General features: G+C 39.9%; 1 protein-coding gene across 6 annotated transcripts in view; it reads right to left on the reverse strand.

Annotated features, from left to right (window-relative positions):
• Window positions 1-158: 158 nt before the first annotated feature.
• LOC115194768 (Fc receptor-like protein 5) overlaps window positions 159-21,606 on the reverse strand; it is a 342,937-nt gene continuing 321,489 nt past the window's right edge. The window contains exons 6-14 of one of the 6 annotated variants that reach the window (XM_029754691.1): window positions 20,718-20,978; window positions 15,761-16,003; window positions 15,259-15,534; window positions 12,760-13,035; window positions 12,309-12,551; window positions 4,972-5,214; window positions 2,212-2,328; window positions 1,722-1,763; window positions 161-595 (exon numbers count right to left, since the gene is read on the reverse strand). In XM_029754691.1, the coding sequence (XP_029610551.1) occupies window positions 573-595; window positions 1,722-1,763; window positions 2,212-2,328; window positions 4,972-5,214; window positions 12,309-12,551; window positions 12,760-13,035; window positions 15,259-15,534; window positions 15,761-16,003; window positions 20,718-20,978 (1,724 nt within the window). In that variant the 3' untranslated portion in view covers window positions 161-572. Of the gene's footprint in view, window positions 596-1,721; window positions 1,764-2,211; window positions 2,329-4,971; window positions 5,215-12,308; window positions 12,552-12,759; window positions 13,036-15,258; window positions 15,535-15,760; window positions 16,004-20,717; window positions 20,979-21,606 lie in introns of all 6 variants that reach the window. The other 5 variants (XM_029754692.1, XM_029754693.1, XM_029754695.1 and 2 more) reach the window with 5 other exon arrangements.

Raw genomic sequence — 21,606 nt, forward strand, 5'->3', positions numbered from 1 at the left:
GCAATATCTTACCTAGATGATTCATTGAAAAGTAATGGTTTTGCACAAAACAACCACAATAAAACAAAAGGACTACATTAGTTTCATGTTTAAATAAAATAATGATGAACTATTATATAGACCAAAATGGGAAAATAAAGTAAATAATGATAATAATTGAATTCTCCTCTCCTGCATGTTTTCTATCTCTGTAACATGTAACGGCATAACATTATACTGAACCTGTAACAATAATGCCTGAACCTCAACACCTATCAGTTTATCTGTATAGACATGAAAAGTGAAGGCATTTACAATATATCAACCATAATGCTATACAGTATATGACCAGTAAATGACTGATGTTAAAGGACAGCTGCTGAATGAATAATACAACACACATTATATTAAAACACATTCCAATCAGAATAATACATGTATCAGTTAATAGATCACATTTGATCAAATGCCACTATTGCTCCAGCAGGTGGAGCTACAATGTAACAACATACAGCATTGTGACTCACAGTTCTATATTAGAATTCCATGAGTTCCATTCTGATGGTTGTTATGGTGATCAGGTGATCTCAGCCTCACTCTTCTTCAACATGATCACCTGTTCAACACAGAAGTAGTTCATCAGTGTGGCCATGTATTTACTTATCCAATACAGAACCACTTAGAAATGTAAATCATATCAGATGATTTACTAGTCAATACTGTGCTACTTAGAATCCTATCAAATTACTTCCAATGGGGCTCCTGCTTATGTCCAGTTCTCCCTTATCAATACCTGGGCTATTTACTCCTTATCAATACCTGGGATATTTACTCCTTGTCAATACCCAGGCTATTTACTTCTAATTGCAGCTAGCCTAGTGGTTAGAGTGTTGGACTCGTAATCACAAGGTTGCAAGATTGATTCCCTGAGCTGGGAATAATCTGTCGTTCTACCCCTGAACAAGGCAGTTAACCCACTGTTCCTAGGCTGTCATTGAAAATAAGAATTTGTTCTTAACTGACTTGTTAAATAAAGGTTAAAAAAAAGAATTCATATCAGTGACATATGTTGTTCTAATCCTCTGGTCTGATGGAGCCTGCATTCCATAGAATGGGTTGGTGTTTGTTGGGTCGACCAGCCTCATTATTGCAGAGCACTCTATTCACTATTCATGTATTCACCTGTGTGTGTATTGTGACCTGCTTCCTTATTAAACTTCTTAAGGATCGGACCCTTTTTTAAATGTTATCCAAAACATACCTAAATGAAACTGCCTATAACTCAGGCCCTGAAGCAAGGATATGCTGATTCTTGGTACCATTTGAAAGGAAACACTTTCAAGTTTGTGGAAATGTGAAAGGAGTGTAGTAGAATATAACACAATAGATCTGGTAAAAGGTAATACAAAGATAAAAACAACCGTTCTTTTCTATTTTTTTGTACCATCATCTTAGAAATGCAAGAGAAAGGCCATAATGTATTATTCCATATGTTTTGAATAAAGTAATATGCTGATTGGTGATTGACCTCTCCCATTATTTGGGGGGATTTCCACGACAATACCCAGAATATTTACTCCTAAATGAATTAATTCATATCAGTTACATTACATATTGTGGTAGTGGACTCTAATCCGTCCTACTTTCTACTACTACTAAGAGGTAACATAATATAGTACACACTGTGTTCAGAATACCATATTGTGCCCCTGCAGATGTTGTAATGTAAGGTAGAATCTCACCTAATTGGTCTTGGTGGGTCTTCCTGGGTATCCTGGTTTCACCTAAACAGACAGTTATCAACACTTTACAACATGGTTCAATCAGAGATACAGTTATCAACACTTTAAACATGGTTCAATCAGAGATACAGTTATCAACACTTTACAACATGGTTCAATCAGAGCTACAGTTATCAACACTTTACAACATGATTCAATCAGAGCTAATTATCAACACTTTACAACAGGGTTCAATCAGAGCTACAGTTATCAACACTTTACAACATGGTTCAATCAGAAATACAGTTATCAACACTTTACAACATGAATCAGTCAGAACTACAGTTATCAACACTTTACAACAGGGTTCAATCAGAGATACAGTTATCAACACTTTACAACCTGACTCAGTCAGAGATACTGCAGTATTGTCAGACCTTGTGATATATTTCTGATATACAACAGGTATTCTGTTGGAATGAGGTGATCCTGTATAAACTCAGGTTCTCACCTTGAGTCCTGCTCCTGCAGTATTTCACCAGCAGTATGATGGTCACCAGCAGGTAGGGAGACCCCACCAGTAGACTACACAGCAGCCTGGGTAGAGACATGGACAACACTGGGACTGCTGGAGATGGAATGGGAGTTGGAACTGCAGTTATTAGAAAGAAAACAATTTAAAACATCAATGGAGATGGTGCTGGATAGAGATGGTAATGGCAAGGTATGGTTAGTTATTCTGTTCATTATGTAAATGTTCAGCATATTTTCATGGTTTCAGCAAATACAGTGTCAGACATGTTACTACCACATCAGCACATGTTGAAGCAATAAGGCCAGAGCGGGTGTGGTATATGACCAAGGGCTGTTCTTAGGATGACCTATCGCGGAGTATACAGCCTGGATACAGCCCTTACCCGTGGTATATTGGTGCTATACCACAACCCCCAAGATACCTTAATGCTGTTATAAATTGGATACCAATGTAATTAGAGCAGTAAAAATAAATGTTTTGTCATACCTGTGGTATACGGTCTGATATACCACGGCTTACATAAATATTCCAAGATGGCGTAGCAGTCAGACGTGTGTTTGTCTTGTCCCGTGTAAATATTCTCTTTTTCAGTTTTTTTGTTGTTGTTGCTTTTTTCGTATATATTTTAATTTCACTTTCTATTTACAAATTAATTATACAACCCTGAGCATATCAACCCTGAGCATTTTGATCCTGAGCATTTCGATCCTGAGCATTTCGATCCTGAGCATTTCGACCCTGAGCATATCAACCCTGAGCATTTCGACCCTGAGCATTTCGACCCTGATGAGCATATCGGACTGCTTTCTAAATCACCATATTCCTGCCGTTAGACCGGATCATTGCAGCTAGCTAGCTGCAACTGAGCCGCTATTGTTGGCTAACGCCTCTGTCCCGAGACTAGCACCAGTAAGCCTTGAGTTAGGCCCATCTCCTGGCTAACACCTCTGTCCCGAGGCTAGCACCAGTAAGCCTCGAGTTAGGCCCATCTCCTGGCTAGCCGCTGAAGCTTTTCCGTTGCGGATGTTGCCAAAGACCCATCTGCTAGCCCCGACCCGCTAGCTTTCTGAACGCCGTGTCTCCCGCTCACCTAGCGTAGTAATCGACTACCGAACGGCTCCTTGTTTCATCTATTGCTGCTCATTGGACCCTATGATCACTCGGCTACACAGCTGATGCCTGCTGGACTGTTCACCAACACGGTACTTATTTCTGTTTATCTATCGGCCCCAGCCCTAAACTCAGGTCCTGTGAGTACCTAACTGACCCTCTCTGCCCATTCATCACCATTTACCCGTTGTTGTTGTCTTAACTGTTTACCATTTGTTGTTGTCTTACCCGTTGTTGTCTTAGCTCTCCCAATCAACACCTGTGATTGCTTTATGCCTCTCTCTAATGTCAATATGCCTTGTCTACTACTGTAATGGCCTCTAAACCTTCAAGCTGCATACTGGACCCTATTCCAACTAAACTACTGAAAGAGCTGCTTCCTGTGCTTGGCCCTCCAATGTTGAACATAATAAACAGCTCCCTATCCACCAGATGTGTACCAAACTCACTAAAAGGGGCAGTAATAAAAGCCAAACCTTGACCCAGAAAATATAAAAAACAATCGGACTATATCGAATCTCCCATTCCTATCAAAGATTTCAGAAAAAGCATCTAAACATTATCTCACATATCTTTTAGACATTTGGTTTTCAACAGCAGAGATTTATATAAACCTGTCTGTCTGTCTCTCCAGACATGACTATAGATGACTGGTAGAGAGATGGTAATAATACCAGACTATAGATGACTGGTAGAGAGATGGTAATAATACCAGACTATAGATGACTGGTAGAGAGATGGTAATAATACCAGACATGTAGATTACTGCATTGAATGACCTAGAGCATAGCAGCAACAACAGAAACTATGTTCAGAAAACAAACTGGGTTTTGCTTCGAGGGCTGGCTAGCAGAGAAGAAAAAATATGTTGACTTCAAAACTATCAATAAGGAAGATTTTAACATCCTTCTCTGACAGTTTATGTAAATGTAGGACATGGGAAGGGGGAGAAGTACAGTTTAAGTAGCTATCTGGGACTCTGTAGTGGGCTCAACCAGTTTCTAAATGACCCACCCATCAGTCACAGCTGGTGCAGTATGAAGGACTCTGAATTTACTCTCCAATCATGTATTTCTGGGAAACATCAAACAGCTAAGAAGGCAAGGAAAAGATATCACAAACAGCCACCCTCCCATCACCGATAAGGACATGGCCCAGCTCCAAAACTCTCAGGCTCTGAATCCCGGTACACCAAGGGGTCTGGTGGTTCGACCTCTTTTTAATTTTATTTGTGTCGGGACTATATCTTGTGGAAGGATGAAATAGTAAGAATACATTCATCAAAATAACGTTTTTAATGAAAATATGTCAATCATTATTTGAATATGTTGGTAACCTGTTGTTTAAAAGTGAAGCTGACTTCCTCACGACACAATGCGGAGTGCCTGGATACTGACCTTAGCCGTGGTATATTTACAATATACCACAACCCTCATAGGTGCCTTATTGCTATTAAAAACTGATTACCAACGTAATTAGAGCAGTAAATATGTTGTCATACTGGTAGCTTCCAGCCAATCAGCATTCAAGACTGGAACCACCCAGTTTGTAATGCAGGTTTTAGCACCACTTAACAGTGTAAAGAAGAACCAGATAATCTGAAGTCAAGGTTTCTCATATTCTCACCTGTCACAGTCATCCAGCTCTCTGGTGATTCTCCTTTCGAGCTGGAACACTTGTAGAGTCCTTCATCTGACTTGGATACTGCAGGGATGGTCATCTCTCCTGTAGTCTCAGTCCTGATGAAGGATCTATCTTTGTAGAAATCAGCTGTGAGGTTAGAGGGAGTTCCCTGATATCTGCAGCGCAGAGTCACAGAATCCCCCTCAGTCACAGGAAGGGCAGGACTCTCCAGGATCACAGCTCCAGCTGTATATAATATATAAACATCATATATAAACAGGTCTCTCCAGGATCACAGCTCCAGCTGTATATAATATATAAATATCATATCTAAACAGGTCTTTCCAGGATCATAGCACCAGCTGTATATAATAGATAAATATCATATCTAAACAGGTCTTTCTAGGATCACAGCTCCAGCTGTATATAATATATTGTTGGATTCTGGGTGAAACTTTGAACATTGCTATACTAGAGACATGATAGATCATAAGTAATACTATAGTATCTGAGGGGTGATAGAGATTGTTTTTTACATCAGAAGTTAATGTTTATCTGTAGGAGTCAGATGGCTTTGGAATGTGTGGACAGGAAGAAGTCACAGGAGTAGGTGATACGGGTAGAGAGCTGTGGATTAGACATCAAGGGGGTTGAGGTCAGGTCAGGTCACCTTCAGGGAGACAGAATGGTTTATTCATCTATCACCTTGTCTTCCTTCCATAGAATATGTTTTGAGAGAAAGGGAGTGCCTAAAGTGGAGTATATATACTTGTGGTGGTGGAAATATGATGTCTGAATGCAGCTGTATCGACCCTTTGGGAAGAACTCAATTTGGTTAAGCTTTTCCTTGTCCGTGAAGTCATTTATTCTTAAAATTAGACACTAAAAGATGGCGTTGTCGGTAGGATTCACCACGATTTGTAGTCAAACCAGAGTCCAGATCAGTGGAGCAGTAGCTGGCAACAAACAAAGCAGGCACAGTTTCCTACACTTGTTTCCACTCATTTTGACATCTTGGTGAATCGTAGGCTGAACAATTGTAGGACATGGACCTAGGGAGGTTGAGTTTAATTCGGTAGGCCCATTGTGTAACGACCGGTCGTAGCTTTGTGGTAGATGGTCAGTCCCGGAAGGTAAACCTGAACAGGATGGTGCCTGTAGGGTAAGTTCTAGGAGGTGAATCCCTAGTTGGTTGGTTCCCTGCTAGTACTATACAGTATAGGGTAAGTCCTAGAGGGTAAATCCCTAGTAGGTTGGTTCCCTGCTAGTACTATACAGTATAGGGTAAGTCCTAGAGGGTAAATCCCTAGGAGGTTGGTTCCTTGCTAAACCTGTAATGAGGGTGGAAGCCCAGTCACAGTGATCTTGAGAGTGCAGGGTGTGAGTGTGTGTGCGAAAGAAAGAGAGGCTAATTTAATGCCCTGTTGGGGAGGGGAACCATGAAAGATGATGTGGAAATAGGAAGACGAGTGTGAATAATTTTGGTGATGTGTGTTATCAATAATAGTGATATTTGAGGCAATACGGGAATAAGCCAGCAAGTCATCTGTGCTCTCCGGTGAAACTTTTGCAGACACTACAGTGTAGGTTCTAATACAAGGTATTAAGTGCCGTGAACAATGAATTATTATCCGGGGAAGTGTGTAGTGCTACCTTGGAAAATAGAGCAAATTAGATAAAATTGGACAACATTTCCCTGCTGACGGAGAATTCAAATCAAATAAAGAATTGAGGGAGGCAATTATGACTTGGCACAAAGACATAAAACCAGAATCAAAAGCTCAATATACCAGCGTTTTGATGTCAGCATTCTATCAACAAAAAATACAAACTGATAAACCAGGAATTAGTAGAAGTACGCATCCACAGAAAGACTGGGTGCGAGAGTACAGTGATAGAATTTGAACTTCTGCTTTGAACCCTGTGATCAAAACGGTAATTGCAGAGTAGTGGATGAAATAGAGCAGGATGTTTTGACAGTGGAAAATAACTCCACTGTCACAAGGGTCGTATTGAGTGGACCAAAATGCAGCGGATAAAGTGCTCATCTTCTTTTTTTAATTAAAGTAAACACTTAAACAAAATAACAAAATGACAAAAACAGTCCCGTAAGGTGCACAGACTATACTGGGAAACAACCACCCACAAACACAAGTAAAAACAAACACAACTAAATATGGCCTCCAATTAGAGACAACAACAACCAGCTGCCTCTACTTGGAGGTCATTGCAAAAAACTCACATAGAAATATAAAAACTAGATCCTAAACCCAAAATACCCAAACACACAAAACAAACACCCCCCTGCCACGCCCTGACCAACTATAATGAAAAATAACCCTTTTTACTGGTCAGGACATGACATCCACTCACTTCACAGATGTGCGAGGGGTTAGTAGGGCCTTAGTGGAAATCACTAACTATAGTTTCAATGACCAAGGTAAACCAAAGAAATGTAGTGGAAAAACATCAAAGCGTAGGGAGACAGTCCTGTTTTAGGTGTGGGGCTATTTGGTAATTGGAAAAGGGAGTGTAAAGTGGGTATGGAGCCTGCTGTATTCGGAGGAAATGCTGCCAAGCAAGATTTTGCAACTTTTTTCAAAAGAACCACAACAAATCCTTTTCAGATTAGCAGGAGAGGAAATGTCACATATCGGTGTATGGCCTCGGTACGATCGATAGTGGTTCATAGAGAGTATTATATACAGCTGGAGCTGTGATCCCGGCGAGCCCTGCCCGTCCTATGACTGAGTTTCTATGTGAAGGAAGACGTATGAGATCACGTTTTACCTAACTTTTTAGTAGAGTCCAGGATCAAATATCGCAGATTCTTTACGATGAGAAGTTGGCTAAATTTGCTACAGGTAAACATATTTTGGGTTGAAGAATCTAAGCGACATGCCAAGGGAATGGAAATTGAAATTATACGGCCAAAACCCCTTGAGGGGTTTTTTGATCTCATGAGACATTTTATGTCGTCTTATTCTGAAAGACATTTCTAGAATGGACGAATAGGTGGAGAGGTCACGAGGAATTAGCATAGGAGTTACTAAACCTAAAATGTACTTTTAGTTTGTTTAGTTAGTTCATGAACATTGTGGGGCGGTGGTTATGGAGACATGCTAAATTAAAGATACATAAAGGTTGGTGGATTGAAACAAACATTTAATGATTGGAGTAAGGACAGTGGATTTAGAGTTATCATGTTTGGTTTCTAATTAATACTTTTGGATTGCTGATTAAAATGTAGCATAATGAATGCAAATTATTTTCTCGTTGGAATGTCCCTGGAGACTGTGGGCTTGGGGAGAGCAGTTAGATATTCGGCAGTTTTAAGTATAAAAGTATCTGTATTAGGCCATAAACGGAGTTCCAGATAAGTGAGGCCCTTTCATGTGTGTTCTGGACCTACGGTTCACCAGCACACACACACCATTTACTGATTACGAATATGCGTCAGTGGTGTTGATATTGTGGGATTTATTTTGGGTGGGGTCTTTTCAATTCAGTTTTAAATTGGGTATGCAGAAGGATGGAAATGTTTGGAAGGTTGTGAAATGGGTTCTGAAGGACAGGGAAAGAAAAGGGAGAGGAAATATCAATCTCACTAGAAATTACAGAAACAGGTGTGATTTAATTATAAAATGAATGAGAAACACCAGTCTCTATCCAAATTGTACCATTACTTTATAAGATACTATTATTTCCTTAGGGAGTAAAAAAGAGTTGTAATTCCAAGTTGATTAGCTATTCAAATTGGTTTATTTTTGATCTAACATGTTGTTTTTGAATCATGTGTTCGAAGGGAAAATTACCAGTACGCATAGTCTTTGGGTAAATATACAAAGGTACTTTTTTCAGTCTGCATATAGAAGGGAAAATATATGTTAACCTGTTGGGGCTAGGGGGCAGCATTGAGAATTTTGGAAAAAATATGTGCCCATTTTTAACTGCCTCCTACACCAACTCAGAAGCTAGAATATGCATAATTTTGTTCAGGTTTGGATAGAAAACACCCTAAAGTTTCTAAAACTGTTTGAATGGTGTCTGTGAGTATAACAGAACTCCTATGGCAGGAAAAAACCTGACAAGGTTTCATGCAGGAAGTGGCCTGTCTGACAAGGAGTCGTGCGTCTTGCATCTGTTTATTGAAGAGTAAGGTCCTAGCTGTAACGTGACAATTCCTAGGGCTCCAATAGGCTCTCAGAACCCGGGAAAAACCTGAACGATGACGAGGCGGCCTCTGGCTGAAACAGATTATCGCCTTTGCCAAGTGGCCGATCAGAGGGTCATTGCATGAGGCGCGTGCACGATTCGCCCCCGTGGAGAAATTTCATTCGGCTGTTTAGGCTCATTGCAGATTCCCGGTCGGAATATTATCGCTTTTCTACGAGATAAATGGCATAAAAATTGGTTTTAAACAGCGGTTGACATGCTTCGAAGTACGGTAATGGAATATTTAATGCGCCATGCTCGTGGCCGTGATTTGCCATTGGGATAGTGTCTAGAACTCACGAACAAAACGCCGCTGTTGGAACATAACGATGGATTATTTGGGACCAAACCTACATTTGTTATTGAAGTAGAAGTCCTGGGAGTGCATTCTGACGAAGAACAAGAAAGGTAATAACATTTTTCTTATAGGAAATGTGATTTTGGTGAAGGCTAATCTTGCCGGGTGTCTAAATAGCTAGCCCGTGATGGCTGGGCTATGTACTTAGAATATTGCAAAATGTGCTTCATCCGAAAAGCTATTTTAAAATCGGACATATCGAGTGCATAGAGGAGTAATGTATCTATAATTCTTAAAATAATTGTTATGCTTTTTGTGAACGTTTATCGTGAGTAATTTAGCAAACTGTTAGTAAATTCCCCGGAAGTTTGCGGGGGGTATGCTTTTTCTGAACGTCACATGCTAATGTAAAAAGCTGTTTTTTGATATAAATATGAACTTGATTGAACAGACATGCATGTATTGTATAGGTGTGTCATCTGATGAAGATCATAAAAGGTTAGTGCTGCATTTAGCTGTGGTTTCGGTTTATGTGACATGATATCCTAGCTTGAAAAATGGGTGTCTGATTATTTCTGGCTGGGCACTCTCCTGACATAATCTAATGTTTTGCTTTCGTTGTAAAGCCTTTTTGAAATCGGACAGTGTGGTTAGATTAATGAGATTCTTGTCTTTAAATAGCTGTAAAATAGTCATATGTTTGAGAAATTGAAGTAATAGTATTTCAAACGATTCAAAAATCGCGCCACTGGATTTAAGTGGCTGTTACGTAGGTGGGACGAATTCGTCCCACATGCGCCAGAGAGGTTAACCTGTCAAGGACCGTAACAGCCAGTTGAATCCTGTGGCGCGATTTTCAAAACCTTTGAAATGCTATTACTTCAATTTCTCAAACATATGACTATTTTACATTTATTTAAAGACAAGACTGACGTGACCGTCCCACCTGCGGGACACACTATTCAACAGCCAGTGAAATAGCATGGCCCGAAATACAAAACAGCAAAAATCTCATAATTTCATTTTCTCAAACAATCAACTATTTTACGCCATTTTAAAGATAAACTTCTCGTTAATCTAACCACATTGTCCGATTTCAAAAAGGCTTTACGGCGAAAGCATAAAATTAGATTATGTTAGGACATAAACTTCACAAGAAAAACCACACAGCCATTTTCCAAGCAAGGACATGCATCACAAAAAACAAAAATACAGCTAAAATATTCACTAACCTTTGATGATCTTCATCAGATGGCACTCATAGGACTTCATGTTAAACAATACATGTACGTTTTGCTTGATAAAGTTCATATTTATATCCAAAAACCCCATTTTACATTGGCGCATGATGTTCAGAAAATGTATTCCCACCAAAACATCTGATCAATGTGCACATCAATTTACAAAATACTCATCATAAATGTTGATAAAATTTACAACAGTTATTGAAAGAACTATAGATATACTTCTACTTAATGCAACCGCTGTGTCAGATTTTAAAATAGCTTTACGGAGAAAGCACATTTGTCAATATTCTGAGTACATAGCTCGCTATCAAAGCAAGCTATACAGATACTCGCCAGATACTCGCCAAGGGGTCAACTAAACTCAGAATTTGTATTAGAAATATTCTCTTACCTTTGCTGATCTTCGAATCTTCGTCAGAATGCACTCCCAGGACTCCTACTTCCACAAGAAATTTTATTTTTGTTCGAAATACTCCATATTTATGTCCAAATACCTCCGTTTTGTTTGTGTGTTCAGATCACTAACCAAAGGCATAACGCGCGAGCTTAAATCCAGACGCGAAAAGTCAAATAGTTCCATTACCGTTCGTAGAAAGATGTCAAACGTTGTTTACAATCAATCCTTAGGGTCTTTTTAACATAAAATGTCGATAATATTCCAACCGGACAATAGCGTATTCATTTCAGAGGAAAAAGGAGGGGCAGTCCTGTCCTCAGGCAGTCCACTCATTGACTGAGCTTCTATTTTCTGCCCAGTAACAGGAGAAGGATGAAACACGTTTCTAAAGGCTGTTGATAGCCAATGGAAGCCTTAGGAAGTGCAACGTGACCCCACAGACACTGTAGTTTCGATAGGGATTCAAAAGAAGAACTACAATTCTCAGATTTCCCACTTCCTGGTTGGATTTTTCTCAGGTTTTTGCCTACCATATGAATTCTGTTATACTCACAGACATCATTCAAACAGTTCTAGAAACTTAAGAGTGTTTTCTATCCAAATCTACTAATAATATGCAAATATTTGACTCTGGGCCCGAGTATTAGGCAGTTTACTCTGGGTACGCTTTCATCCGAAAATGAAAATACTGCCCCTAATGCATGCACATGCTTTTACACTATGTTAAAGGAGAATTGGCGTGAGGAGAGATCTTTTACGTCCTTCTAGCTATATGTTAAAGGAGATGTTCGGTCCTGCCTCTGCAGAATGATTGAGAAAGTGAAGAAAAGGTTAATAAGGTGAAAGGGAGGCAGATTGTCTTCCTCAGCAACATAGAAGTTGCTTCCCTTCTCACTTGTACTGGAGCAAACTTTAAGGTTTGGGACTTGTTCTGCCCCAGAGGCATTGGGTATTTTCCAGAACACGTGTGTTATACATTTCGTAGCAGCATTCCATATAATCCGATACTCCCTGGTGGTCATGCAGTCTATCATACTATATTGAAATGGTGACTTACAGAAATAAGGTAACTCTCTCCTCACCTGTCACTGTCATCCAGAGGGCTGGAACCCCCCAGTTTATATTGCAGGTTTTAGAAAGAAGGACCAGATCATCTGAATGTCAAGATTTCTCATATTCTCACCTGTCACAGTCATCCAGCTCTCTGGTGATTCTCCTTCAGAGTTGGTACACTTGTAGAGTCCTTCATCTGACTTGGATACTGCAGGGATGGTAATCTCTCCTGTAGTCTCAGTCCTGATGAGGGATCCATCTTTGTAGAAATCAACTGTGAGGTTAGAGGGAGTTCCCTGATATCTGCAGCGCAGAGTCACAGAATCTCCCTCAGTCACAGGAAGGGCAGGGCTCTCCAGGATCACAGCACCAGCTGTATATAATATATAAACATCATATATAAACAGGTCTCTCCAGGATCACAGCACCAGCTGTATATAATATATAAACATCATATATAAACAGGTCTCTCCAGGATCACAGCTCCAGCTGTTTATAATATATAAACATAACATCAGCTATCTGAAACCAGATGAACCACTAAACACTATAATGTTAGTAGATGGTGTTTGTGGACATACCAGGTACTGTGATGTTGACAGCATTGCTGTGTTCTCCAGACCCAGACTGACACCAGTACACTCCACTGTGTGATGGTATTAGTGACACGATGCATGAAGACCCTTGTGGTTTTCCCCATTTTCTTCCACAATCTGAACGCTCCCCAGAGACTGTGTGTCTCTTCAGTCTCCATCCAGCAGAGTTCCCCTGAACCTCACAGCTCAGAGAGACAGACTCATATTTAAAGAACTGAGATCTGTCTGGACTGACACTCAGAGAGGCTGGATTAGAGAGAACTGAGTGAGAGAGAGAGAGAGAGAGAGAGAGAGAGAGAGAGAGAGAGAGAGAGAGAGAGAGAGAGAGAGAGGAGGGTCAGTCTGATATCTGTACTATTGTAATATATTCCAGAGCTGAGACTGTATCACATCTGAGTTAAACTTTGATTAGTTCTACCAGCCTACACCAGATTCAATATGAGACCCTTTAATTAGATCTACCAGTCTACACCAGATTCAATATGAGACCCTTTAATTAGATCTACCAGTCTACACCAGATTCAATATGAGACCCTTTAATTAGTTCTACCAGTCTACACCAGATTCAATATGAAACCCTTTGATTTGTTCTTCCAGTCTACACCAGATTCAATATGAGACCCTTTGATTAGTTCTACCAGTCTACACCAGATTCAATATGAGACCCTTTGATTTGTTCTACCAGTCTTCACCATCTGTATATAATATATAAACATCATATATAAACAGGTCTCTCCAGGATCATAGCACCAGCTGAATATAATATATAAACATTGTCATGACGTTGGCCTGTGGGTAAGGTTTATGACCCCCCCATAAATACCTTTCTCCCTTCCCCTCTCTTACTGACCCTACTGAAGGACTGCTGTCCTGTTATTAAATATAGAGAGTCTGGGAACATCAAACAAATGGGGAAAGGAACCATATTTTGGTAATAAAACCAGTTGGAAATATGCTTGATAACGTAATGAGTATGGATGTCAGTTCATTGTTATCTGTGACATTATGACTGATGACAGGACGACATAAACTGTACCTGGGAAAGTATACACCCTCTACTTATCAGAGTCACATGGAATTGTTATGCAATTGAAATGTTTGATATTGAAATTGTTTGTTAGGAGATTCAATGTAATTTTAGCTTCCAAATGAGAGATTTGGGTTTTCATAAGGAAAGTGCCCTGCTTGATCAGTGGCCCACCCCTGTGAAGAGGAGGGGTTATAAACGATGAAACACATCCTTCCCCCCTCTCCACTATATAAGCCTTTGACGAAAAGATAACCTGGTTGTTCCAGTACGGGAGGTCTGCAGCCTCTACGTTAGAAGGACACACATGTCAAGGACAGAACTAAGCCAACCTCGGCGTGAGCTATGGTATGAACTGGTATGAACTTTGAGCTTATTCACTACAGAAGTGATACTTCCTAGCCGTTGAGTTAGCAGCTGCCGCTGAAGACGTGGGCTAGGAAAGAACAGACGACGGATCCAGTCTAACAAACAGACGAAGATACCACCACGTATCCAATTTACCACCAGAGAGATTGTTCCGAGTACAGGAAGATCTGTTGGCCAACCCGGCCAGCATCTACGACCAATCTACCGAAGCGCAGCTCAGAGTAAATATTTATTGCATTTTCCTTTTCCAAATGGGCGGTAATTTAGAATGCATAAGATATTGTATTTACGATAGTATAGCTGCTGTTTGTGGTTCCTAAGTCTTCCCGCTCTTTCATTCAAGCCCAACCCCCTTTCCTTTGTGTAACCAGGTTCCGTCCACCGGGACGTTTTCTGTATGACATCGTTTGTATTCTGTGTATTTGTAATTCTGTGTGATTAGTTTAGGTATTTAGTAAATAAATAATTAAACCCAATTTTGTATTGCTGATTCAACTTGTTAGCCAGGGTTCGTGAAGATAGCCAAGAATTTACAACTTTCATTATGAGACTGAAAATAAGATAAGGGTTAATATTGACTGCTATCGATGTAAAATATTACTAAGTATTTTAAGAGTTTATTCGGAAGATAACGGCTCTATAAACGTTCTTCCGTGGTGCCCCGACTTTCTAGTTAATTACATTTACATGATTAGCTTAATCAGGTAATATTAATTACAGAGAAATCATTTTATAAGTTAGCATGTCATATCACTTAATCCGGCATAGCCAAAGACACGACAACATCATATATAAACAGGTCTCTTCAGGATCACAGCACCAGCTGTATATAATATTTAAACATCATATATGAACAGGTCTCTCTAGGATCACAGCACCAGCTGTATATAATATATAAACAGGTCTCACCAGATCACAGCACCAGCTGTATATAATATATAAACATCATATGTAAACAGGTCTCTCCAGGATCACAGCTCCAGCTGTATATAATATATAAACATCATATATAAACATAACATCAGCTCTCTGAAACCAGATGAACCACTAAACACTATAATGTTAGTAGATGGTGTTTGTGGACATACCAGGTACTGTGATGTTGACAGCGTTGCTGTGTTCTCCTGACCCAGACACACACCAGTACACTCCATTGTCTGATGGTGTTAGTGACACGATGCATGAAGACCCTTGTTGTTTTCCCCAGTCAGTATTACACTCTGAAAGGATTCCTCTCGTTGTGTTCCTCACCACTCTCCATCTAGCAGAGTTGCCCTGAACCTCACAGCTCAGAGAGACAGACTCATATTCAAAGAACTGAGATCTGTCAGGACTGACACTCAGAGAGGCTGGAAAAGAGAGATCTGAGGAGAGAGAGGTCTTAGAGAGGGAAGGTCATGAGAAGAGCTCCTTTTAGCATAAAAATACATGTTTGTCATACCCGTGGTATACGTTTCTCATTTACCACGGCTTCCAGCCAATCAGCTTTCAGGGCTGGAACCACTCAGTTTATAATGCAGGTTTTAGCACCACTTAACAGTGTAAAGAAGGACCAGATTATCTGAATGTCAAGGTTTCTCATATTCTCACCTGTCACAGTCATCCAGCTCTCTGGTGATTCTCCTTCAGAGTTGGTACACTTGTAGAGTCCTTCATCTGACTTGGATACTGCAGGGATGGTCATCTCTCCTGTAGTCTGAGTCCTGATGAGGGATCCATCTTTGTAGAAATCAGCTGTGAGGTCAGACGGAGATCCCTGATATCTGCAGCGCAGAGTCACAGAATCTCCCTCAGTCACAAGAATGGCAGGGCTCTCCAGGATCACAGCACCAGCTGTATATAATATATAAACATCATATATAAACAGGTCTCTCCAGGATCACAGCTCCAGCTGTATATAATATATAAACATCATATATAAACAGGTCTCTCCAGGATCACAGCTCCAGCTGTATATAATATATAAACATCATATATAAACAGGCCTCTCCAGGATCACAGCTCCAGCTGTATATAATATATAAACATCATATATAAACAGGTCTCTCCAGGATCACAGCTCCAGCTGTATATAATATATAAACATCATATATAAACAGGTCTCTCCATCACAGCTCCAGCTGTATATAATATATAAACATAATATATAAACAGGTCTCTCCAGGATCACAGCACCAGCTGTATATAATATATAAACATCATATATAAACAGGTCTCTCCAGGATCACAGCTCCAGCTGTATATAATATATAAACATCATATACAAACAGGTGTCGTGTCTTTGGCATCATTAAACTGAAGACTGTTAGTTTATCAAATCAATTCTTTGTAATTATTATTACATGATTAACTAATCAGGTAAATGTAATTAACTCGGAAGTCGGGGCACCAAGGAAAATATTCAGATTACAAAGTTATAATTTTCCTAATATAACTTTCAGATATTTAATATCTGATCAATTAGTCCTCTAATTAATGAATTATTCTTTACCTCACGTTAGTCTCATTCCAAACGTCGGAAATTGTTTGTTATCTGCACAAATCCAGTCTTCACTATGAATCATTCATACATCAATTGTCTCAATCATTTATTAATTAACTTCTTTGGGATAGGGGGCAGTATTTTCACATCCGGATAAAAAACGTATCCGATTTAATCTGGTTACTACTCCTGCCCAGTAACTAGAATATGCATATAATTATTGGCCTTGGATAGAAAACACCCTAAAGTTTCTAAAACTGTTTGAATGGTGTATGTGAGTATAACAGAACTCTTATGGCAGGCAAAAACCTGAGAAGATTTCATGCAGTAAGTGGCCTGTCTGACAAGGTGTTGTTGTTCTTGCTTCTGTTTATTGAAGAGTCAGGATCTTAGCTGTAACGTGACACTTCGTACGGCTCCAATAGGCTCTCAGAGCCCGGGAAAAACCTGAACGATGACGAGGCAGCCTCAGGCTGAAACACATAATCGCCTTTGCCAAGTGGTCTATCAGAGGACAATGGAATTAGGCGCGTGCCCGATTCGACCCCGTGCAGTATTTTCTTTCGGCTGTTTACCTAATTGCAGATTCCCGGTCAGAATATTATCGCTTTTTTTACGAGAAAAATGGCATAAAAATTGATTTTAAACAGCGGTTGACATGCTTCGAAGTACGGTAATGAAATATTTAGAAATCTTTTGTCATGAAATGTGCCGTGCGCATGACCGTTATTTACCATTGGGATAGTGTCTAGAACGCACGAACAAAACGTCGCTGTTGGAACATAACTATGGATTATTTTGGACCAAACCTACATTTGTTATTGAAGTAGAAGTCCTGGGAGTGCATTCTGACGAAGAACAGGAAAGGTAATCAAACTTTTCTAATAGTAAATCTGATTTTGGTGGAGGCTGACCTGGGTGGGTGTCTAAATTGCTAGCCCTGTGATGCCGGGCTATCTACTTAGAATATTGCAAAATGTGCTTTCACCGAAAAGCTATTTTAAAATCGGACATATCGAGTGCATAGAGGAGTAATGTATCTATAATTCTTAAAATAATTGTTATGCTTTTTGTGAACGTTTATCGTGAGTAATTTAGTAAATTGTTAGTAAATTCGCCGGAAGTTTGCGGGGGGTATGCTAGTTCTGAACGTCACATGCTAATGTAAAAAGCTGGTTTTTGATATAAATATGAACTTGATTGAACAAAACATGCATGTATTGTATAACATAATGTCCTAGGTGTGTCATCTGATGAAGATCATCAAAGGTTAGTGCTGCATTTAGCTGTCTTCTGGGTTTTTGTGACATTATATGCTAGCTTGAAAAATGGGTGTCTGATTATTTCTGGCTGCGTACTCTGCTGACATAATCTAATGTTTTGCTTTCGTTGTAAAGCCTTTTTGAAATCGGACAGTGTGGTTAGATTAACGAGAGTCTTGTTTTTAAATAGCTGTAAAATAGTCATATGTTTGAGAAATTGAAGTAATAGCATTTCAAAGGTATTTGAATAACGCGCCACAGGATTCAACTGGCTGTTACGTAGGTGGGACGAATTCGTCCCACCGGTCCTAGAGAGGTTAACTAACTAAATGATCACAGAAATGCATAAACAAACAAACAAAGTAGATATGGTTACAAGGAAATGATAGGGGATGTGCCCTAGTGGGCTTAGCGGCTAGGTGGACAAAAGGGAAGTGGGTGTTGACTGAGAAAGGCGGGAATTACACAAATGAGTCACCACACAGTTAATAATTATATTCATTGAAATGCCATACCTTTGCACATGAACGCTCACTCATTCGGGAATAATTGCAATCAATATATATTTACGCGCAGTCTGTTGTCGTGATCTCTGTTGTAATCTTTCGATTGGAAAGTTTGTCCTCCCTCTCTCTCTCTTCTGTGGTTAGAATGGACACTTCAGAGTCCCATTCAGAAACGTTGTTATAGAATAGATGTTTTGAAGGTTGTTGGCCTTCGCAATCAATGGTATATAATTCCTAGCTGCAAACTAGTAATCAGTATCAAAGATTTGCTCTTATTCAGTCGGTATTGATAGTCTCAGAGTATTAACAACCATTACAAACTTAGCGTATACTCAGGTTTATGGTCTCTACTCAAACCTTAGCCCTCTCGGTTATCGAGGTAAGCTGGTCTGAAGGGAATTCCTCCCGGTGGGGGATATATTTGTAACAGTTGAAAGGGGCTGTCCTATGACGCCAGATCAATATCTGTGCTCATGGGGCGGGCCAATGATTTAGTTAAACTCCAAAGGGAATTGGAGTTTCCTTCATTAAACTGTGTAAAATCACATTACATAATTTCACAAATAGTTTCATCTTTACTCATTCATTTTATACAACAATTAGATGCAAGCCTCACAACTGAGACTCTTGTATAAATATTCTTAAGGATAGGGGGCAGTATTCAGAAGCTTGTATGAATGAGGTGCCCAAAGTAAACTGCCTGTTACTCAGGCCCAGAAGCTAGGATATGCATATGCATGGCAATATTGGATAGAAACACTCTAAAGTTTCTAAAACTGTTAAAATAATGTCTGTGAGTATAACAGAACTGATATGGCAGGCAAAAACCCAAGGACAAACTATCCAGAACTTTTTTCTTTTTCAGCCCTCACTGTTTCCAATGCCTGTCATGGTTAATATAAAGGGAAGACCTCCCAGATCGCAGTTCCTAGGGCTTCCACTAGATGTCAACAGTCTTTAGAAAGAATTTCAGGCTTGTTTTTGGAAAAATGAGCTAGAATTTGTATTTTTTCTAAGTGGCTCCCATTTTGGTGTTTTCATGCGCGTAGATGAGAGCGCGTTCTTTGTTGTTTATCTCCGGTAAAGAAAATAACGATTCTCCATCTTAAATTGTATCATTTATTTACGTGTTAGGGTAGCTGAGGTTTGATTATAAACGTTGTTTGACTTGTTTGGAGAAGTTTATTGGTAAAGTTTGGGATTCATTTTGTATGCATTTTGAAGGAGGGAAACCGGTGGATCATTGAATGAAGCGCGCCAGCTAAACTGAGTTTTTGGGGATATAAAGAAGGACTTTATCGAAAAAAAGGACCATTTGTGATGTAGCTGGGACCTTTTTTAGTGCCAACAGAAGACGATCTTCAAAGGTAAGTGAATTATTTTATCGCTATTTCTGACTTTCGTGGCACATCTGCCTGGTTGAAAAATGTTTTTCATGCTTTTGTATGCGGGGCGCTGTCCTCAGATAATCGCATGGTGTGCTTTCGCCGTAAAGCCTTTTTGAAATCTGACACAGCGGTTGGATTCACAAGAAGTTACGTTTTTTTTCTGATGTATTACACTTGTATTTTCATAACTGTTAAATATTACTATTTCTGTCATTTGAATTTCGTGCTCTGCAATTTCACCGGAAGTTGTCGAGGTGTGCCGCTAGTGGAACACCTAGCCCAAATGAGTTTCACAAAATTGTACCAAATGGACCAGTTCGTAGCTGGCTACTTCACCGACCGTTTATGCCTTCTCCAGAACATGAATATTGTTCAGTTCTCAAGTTCTGTGATGTGGAAGAAGTTCCTTTGTTCTCTCTATGAAAGCTCACTCTCTCTTATACTCTGGCCATGAGGCGAGAACTCCTCTAGGAATTTATTACTTGCCTAACAGAGCCTGGGTGTAGGGGGAAGAGAGAGAGGTGGTGAGAGAGAGAGGGGGATGGTGCAGAGAGAGGGGGATGGTACTCGCTATCCCCAAAGAGGGCAACGTCATGACACAGGTCTAATATATAAACAAGTCTCTCCAGGATCACAGCTCCAGCTGTATATAATTTATAAACATCATATATAAACAGGTCTCTTCAGGATCACAGCACCAGCTGTATATAATAAATAAACATCATATAAAAACAGGTCTCTCCAGGATCACAGCACCAGCTGTATATAATATATAAACAGCTCTCTCCAGGATCACAGCTCCAGCTGTATATAATATATAAACATCATATATAAACATAACATCAGCCATCTGAAACCAGATGAACCACTAAACACTATAATGTTAGTAGATGGTGTTTGTGGACATACCAGGTACTGTGATGTTGACAGCATTGCTGTGTTCTCCAGACCCAGACTGACACCAGTACACTCCACTGTCTGATGGTATAAGTGACACGATGCATGAAGACCCTTGTTGTTTTCCCCATTTTCTTCCACAATCTGAACGCTCCCCAGAGACTGTGTATCTCTTCACTCTCCATCCAGCAGAGTTCCCCTGAACCTCACAGCTCAGAGAGACAGACTCATATTCAAAGAACTGAGATCTGTCAGGACTGACACTCAGAGAGGCTGGAGGAGAGATAGAGAGAGTGAGAGAGAGAGAGAGAGAGAGAGAGAGAGAGAGAGAGAGAGGATTATTAAATATAGGCCCTCAAGAGCAGTAGAGGCTGTATTGGAACAGAGATGTTGAAACACAGCAGAGAACCTATTCTCCAGATGTTTAACCTGGTGACGAGGGTAGGATACTATTAGTATCTATCTACTATTTAGTGATACTAAATCAAATTTCGAATCAAATTTATTTATAAAGCCCTTCTTACATCAGCTGATGTCACAAAGTGCTGTACAGAAACCCAGCCTAAAACCCCAAACAGCAAGCAATGCAGGTGTAGAAGCATGGTGGCTAGGAAAAACTCCCTAGAACGGCCAGAACCTAGGAAGAAACCTAGAACGGAACCAGGTTATGAGGGGTGGCCAGTCCTCTTCTGGCTGTGCCAGGTGGAGATTATAACAGAACATGGCCAAGATGTTCAAATGTTCATAGATCATCAGCAGGGTCAAATAATAGTAATCGCAGTGGATGTCGAGGGTGCAACAGGTCAGCACCTCAGGAGTAAATGTCAGTTGGCTTTTCATAGCCGATCATTCAGAGTATCTCTACCGCTCCTGCTGTCTCTAGAGAGTTGAAAACAGCAGG

Source organism: Salmo trutta, chromosome 5 (genome assembly GCF_901001165.1).
Source record: "Salmo trutta chromosome 5, fSalTru1.1, whole genome shotgun sequence".
In the NCBI taxonomy this organism is placed as follows: domain Eukaryota; kingdom Metazoa; phylum Chordata; class Actinopteri; order Salmoniformes; family Salmonidae; genus Salmo; species Salmo trutta.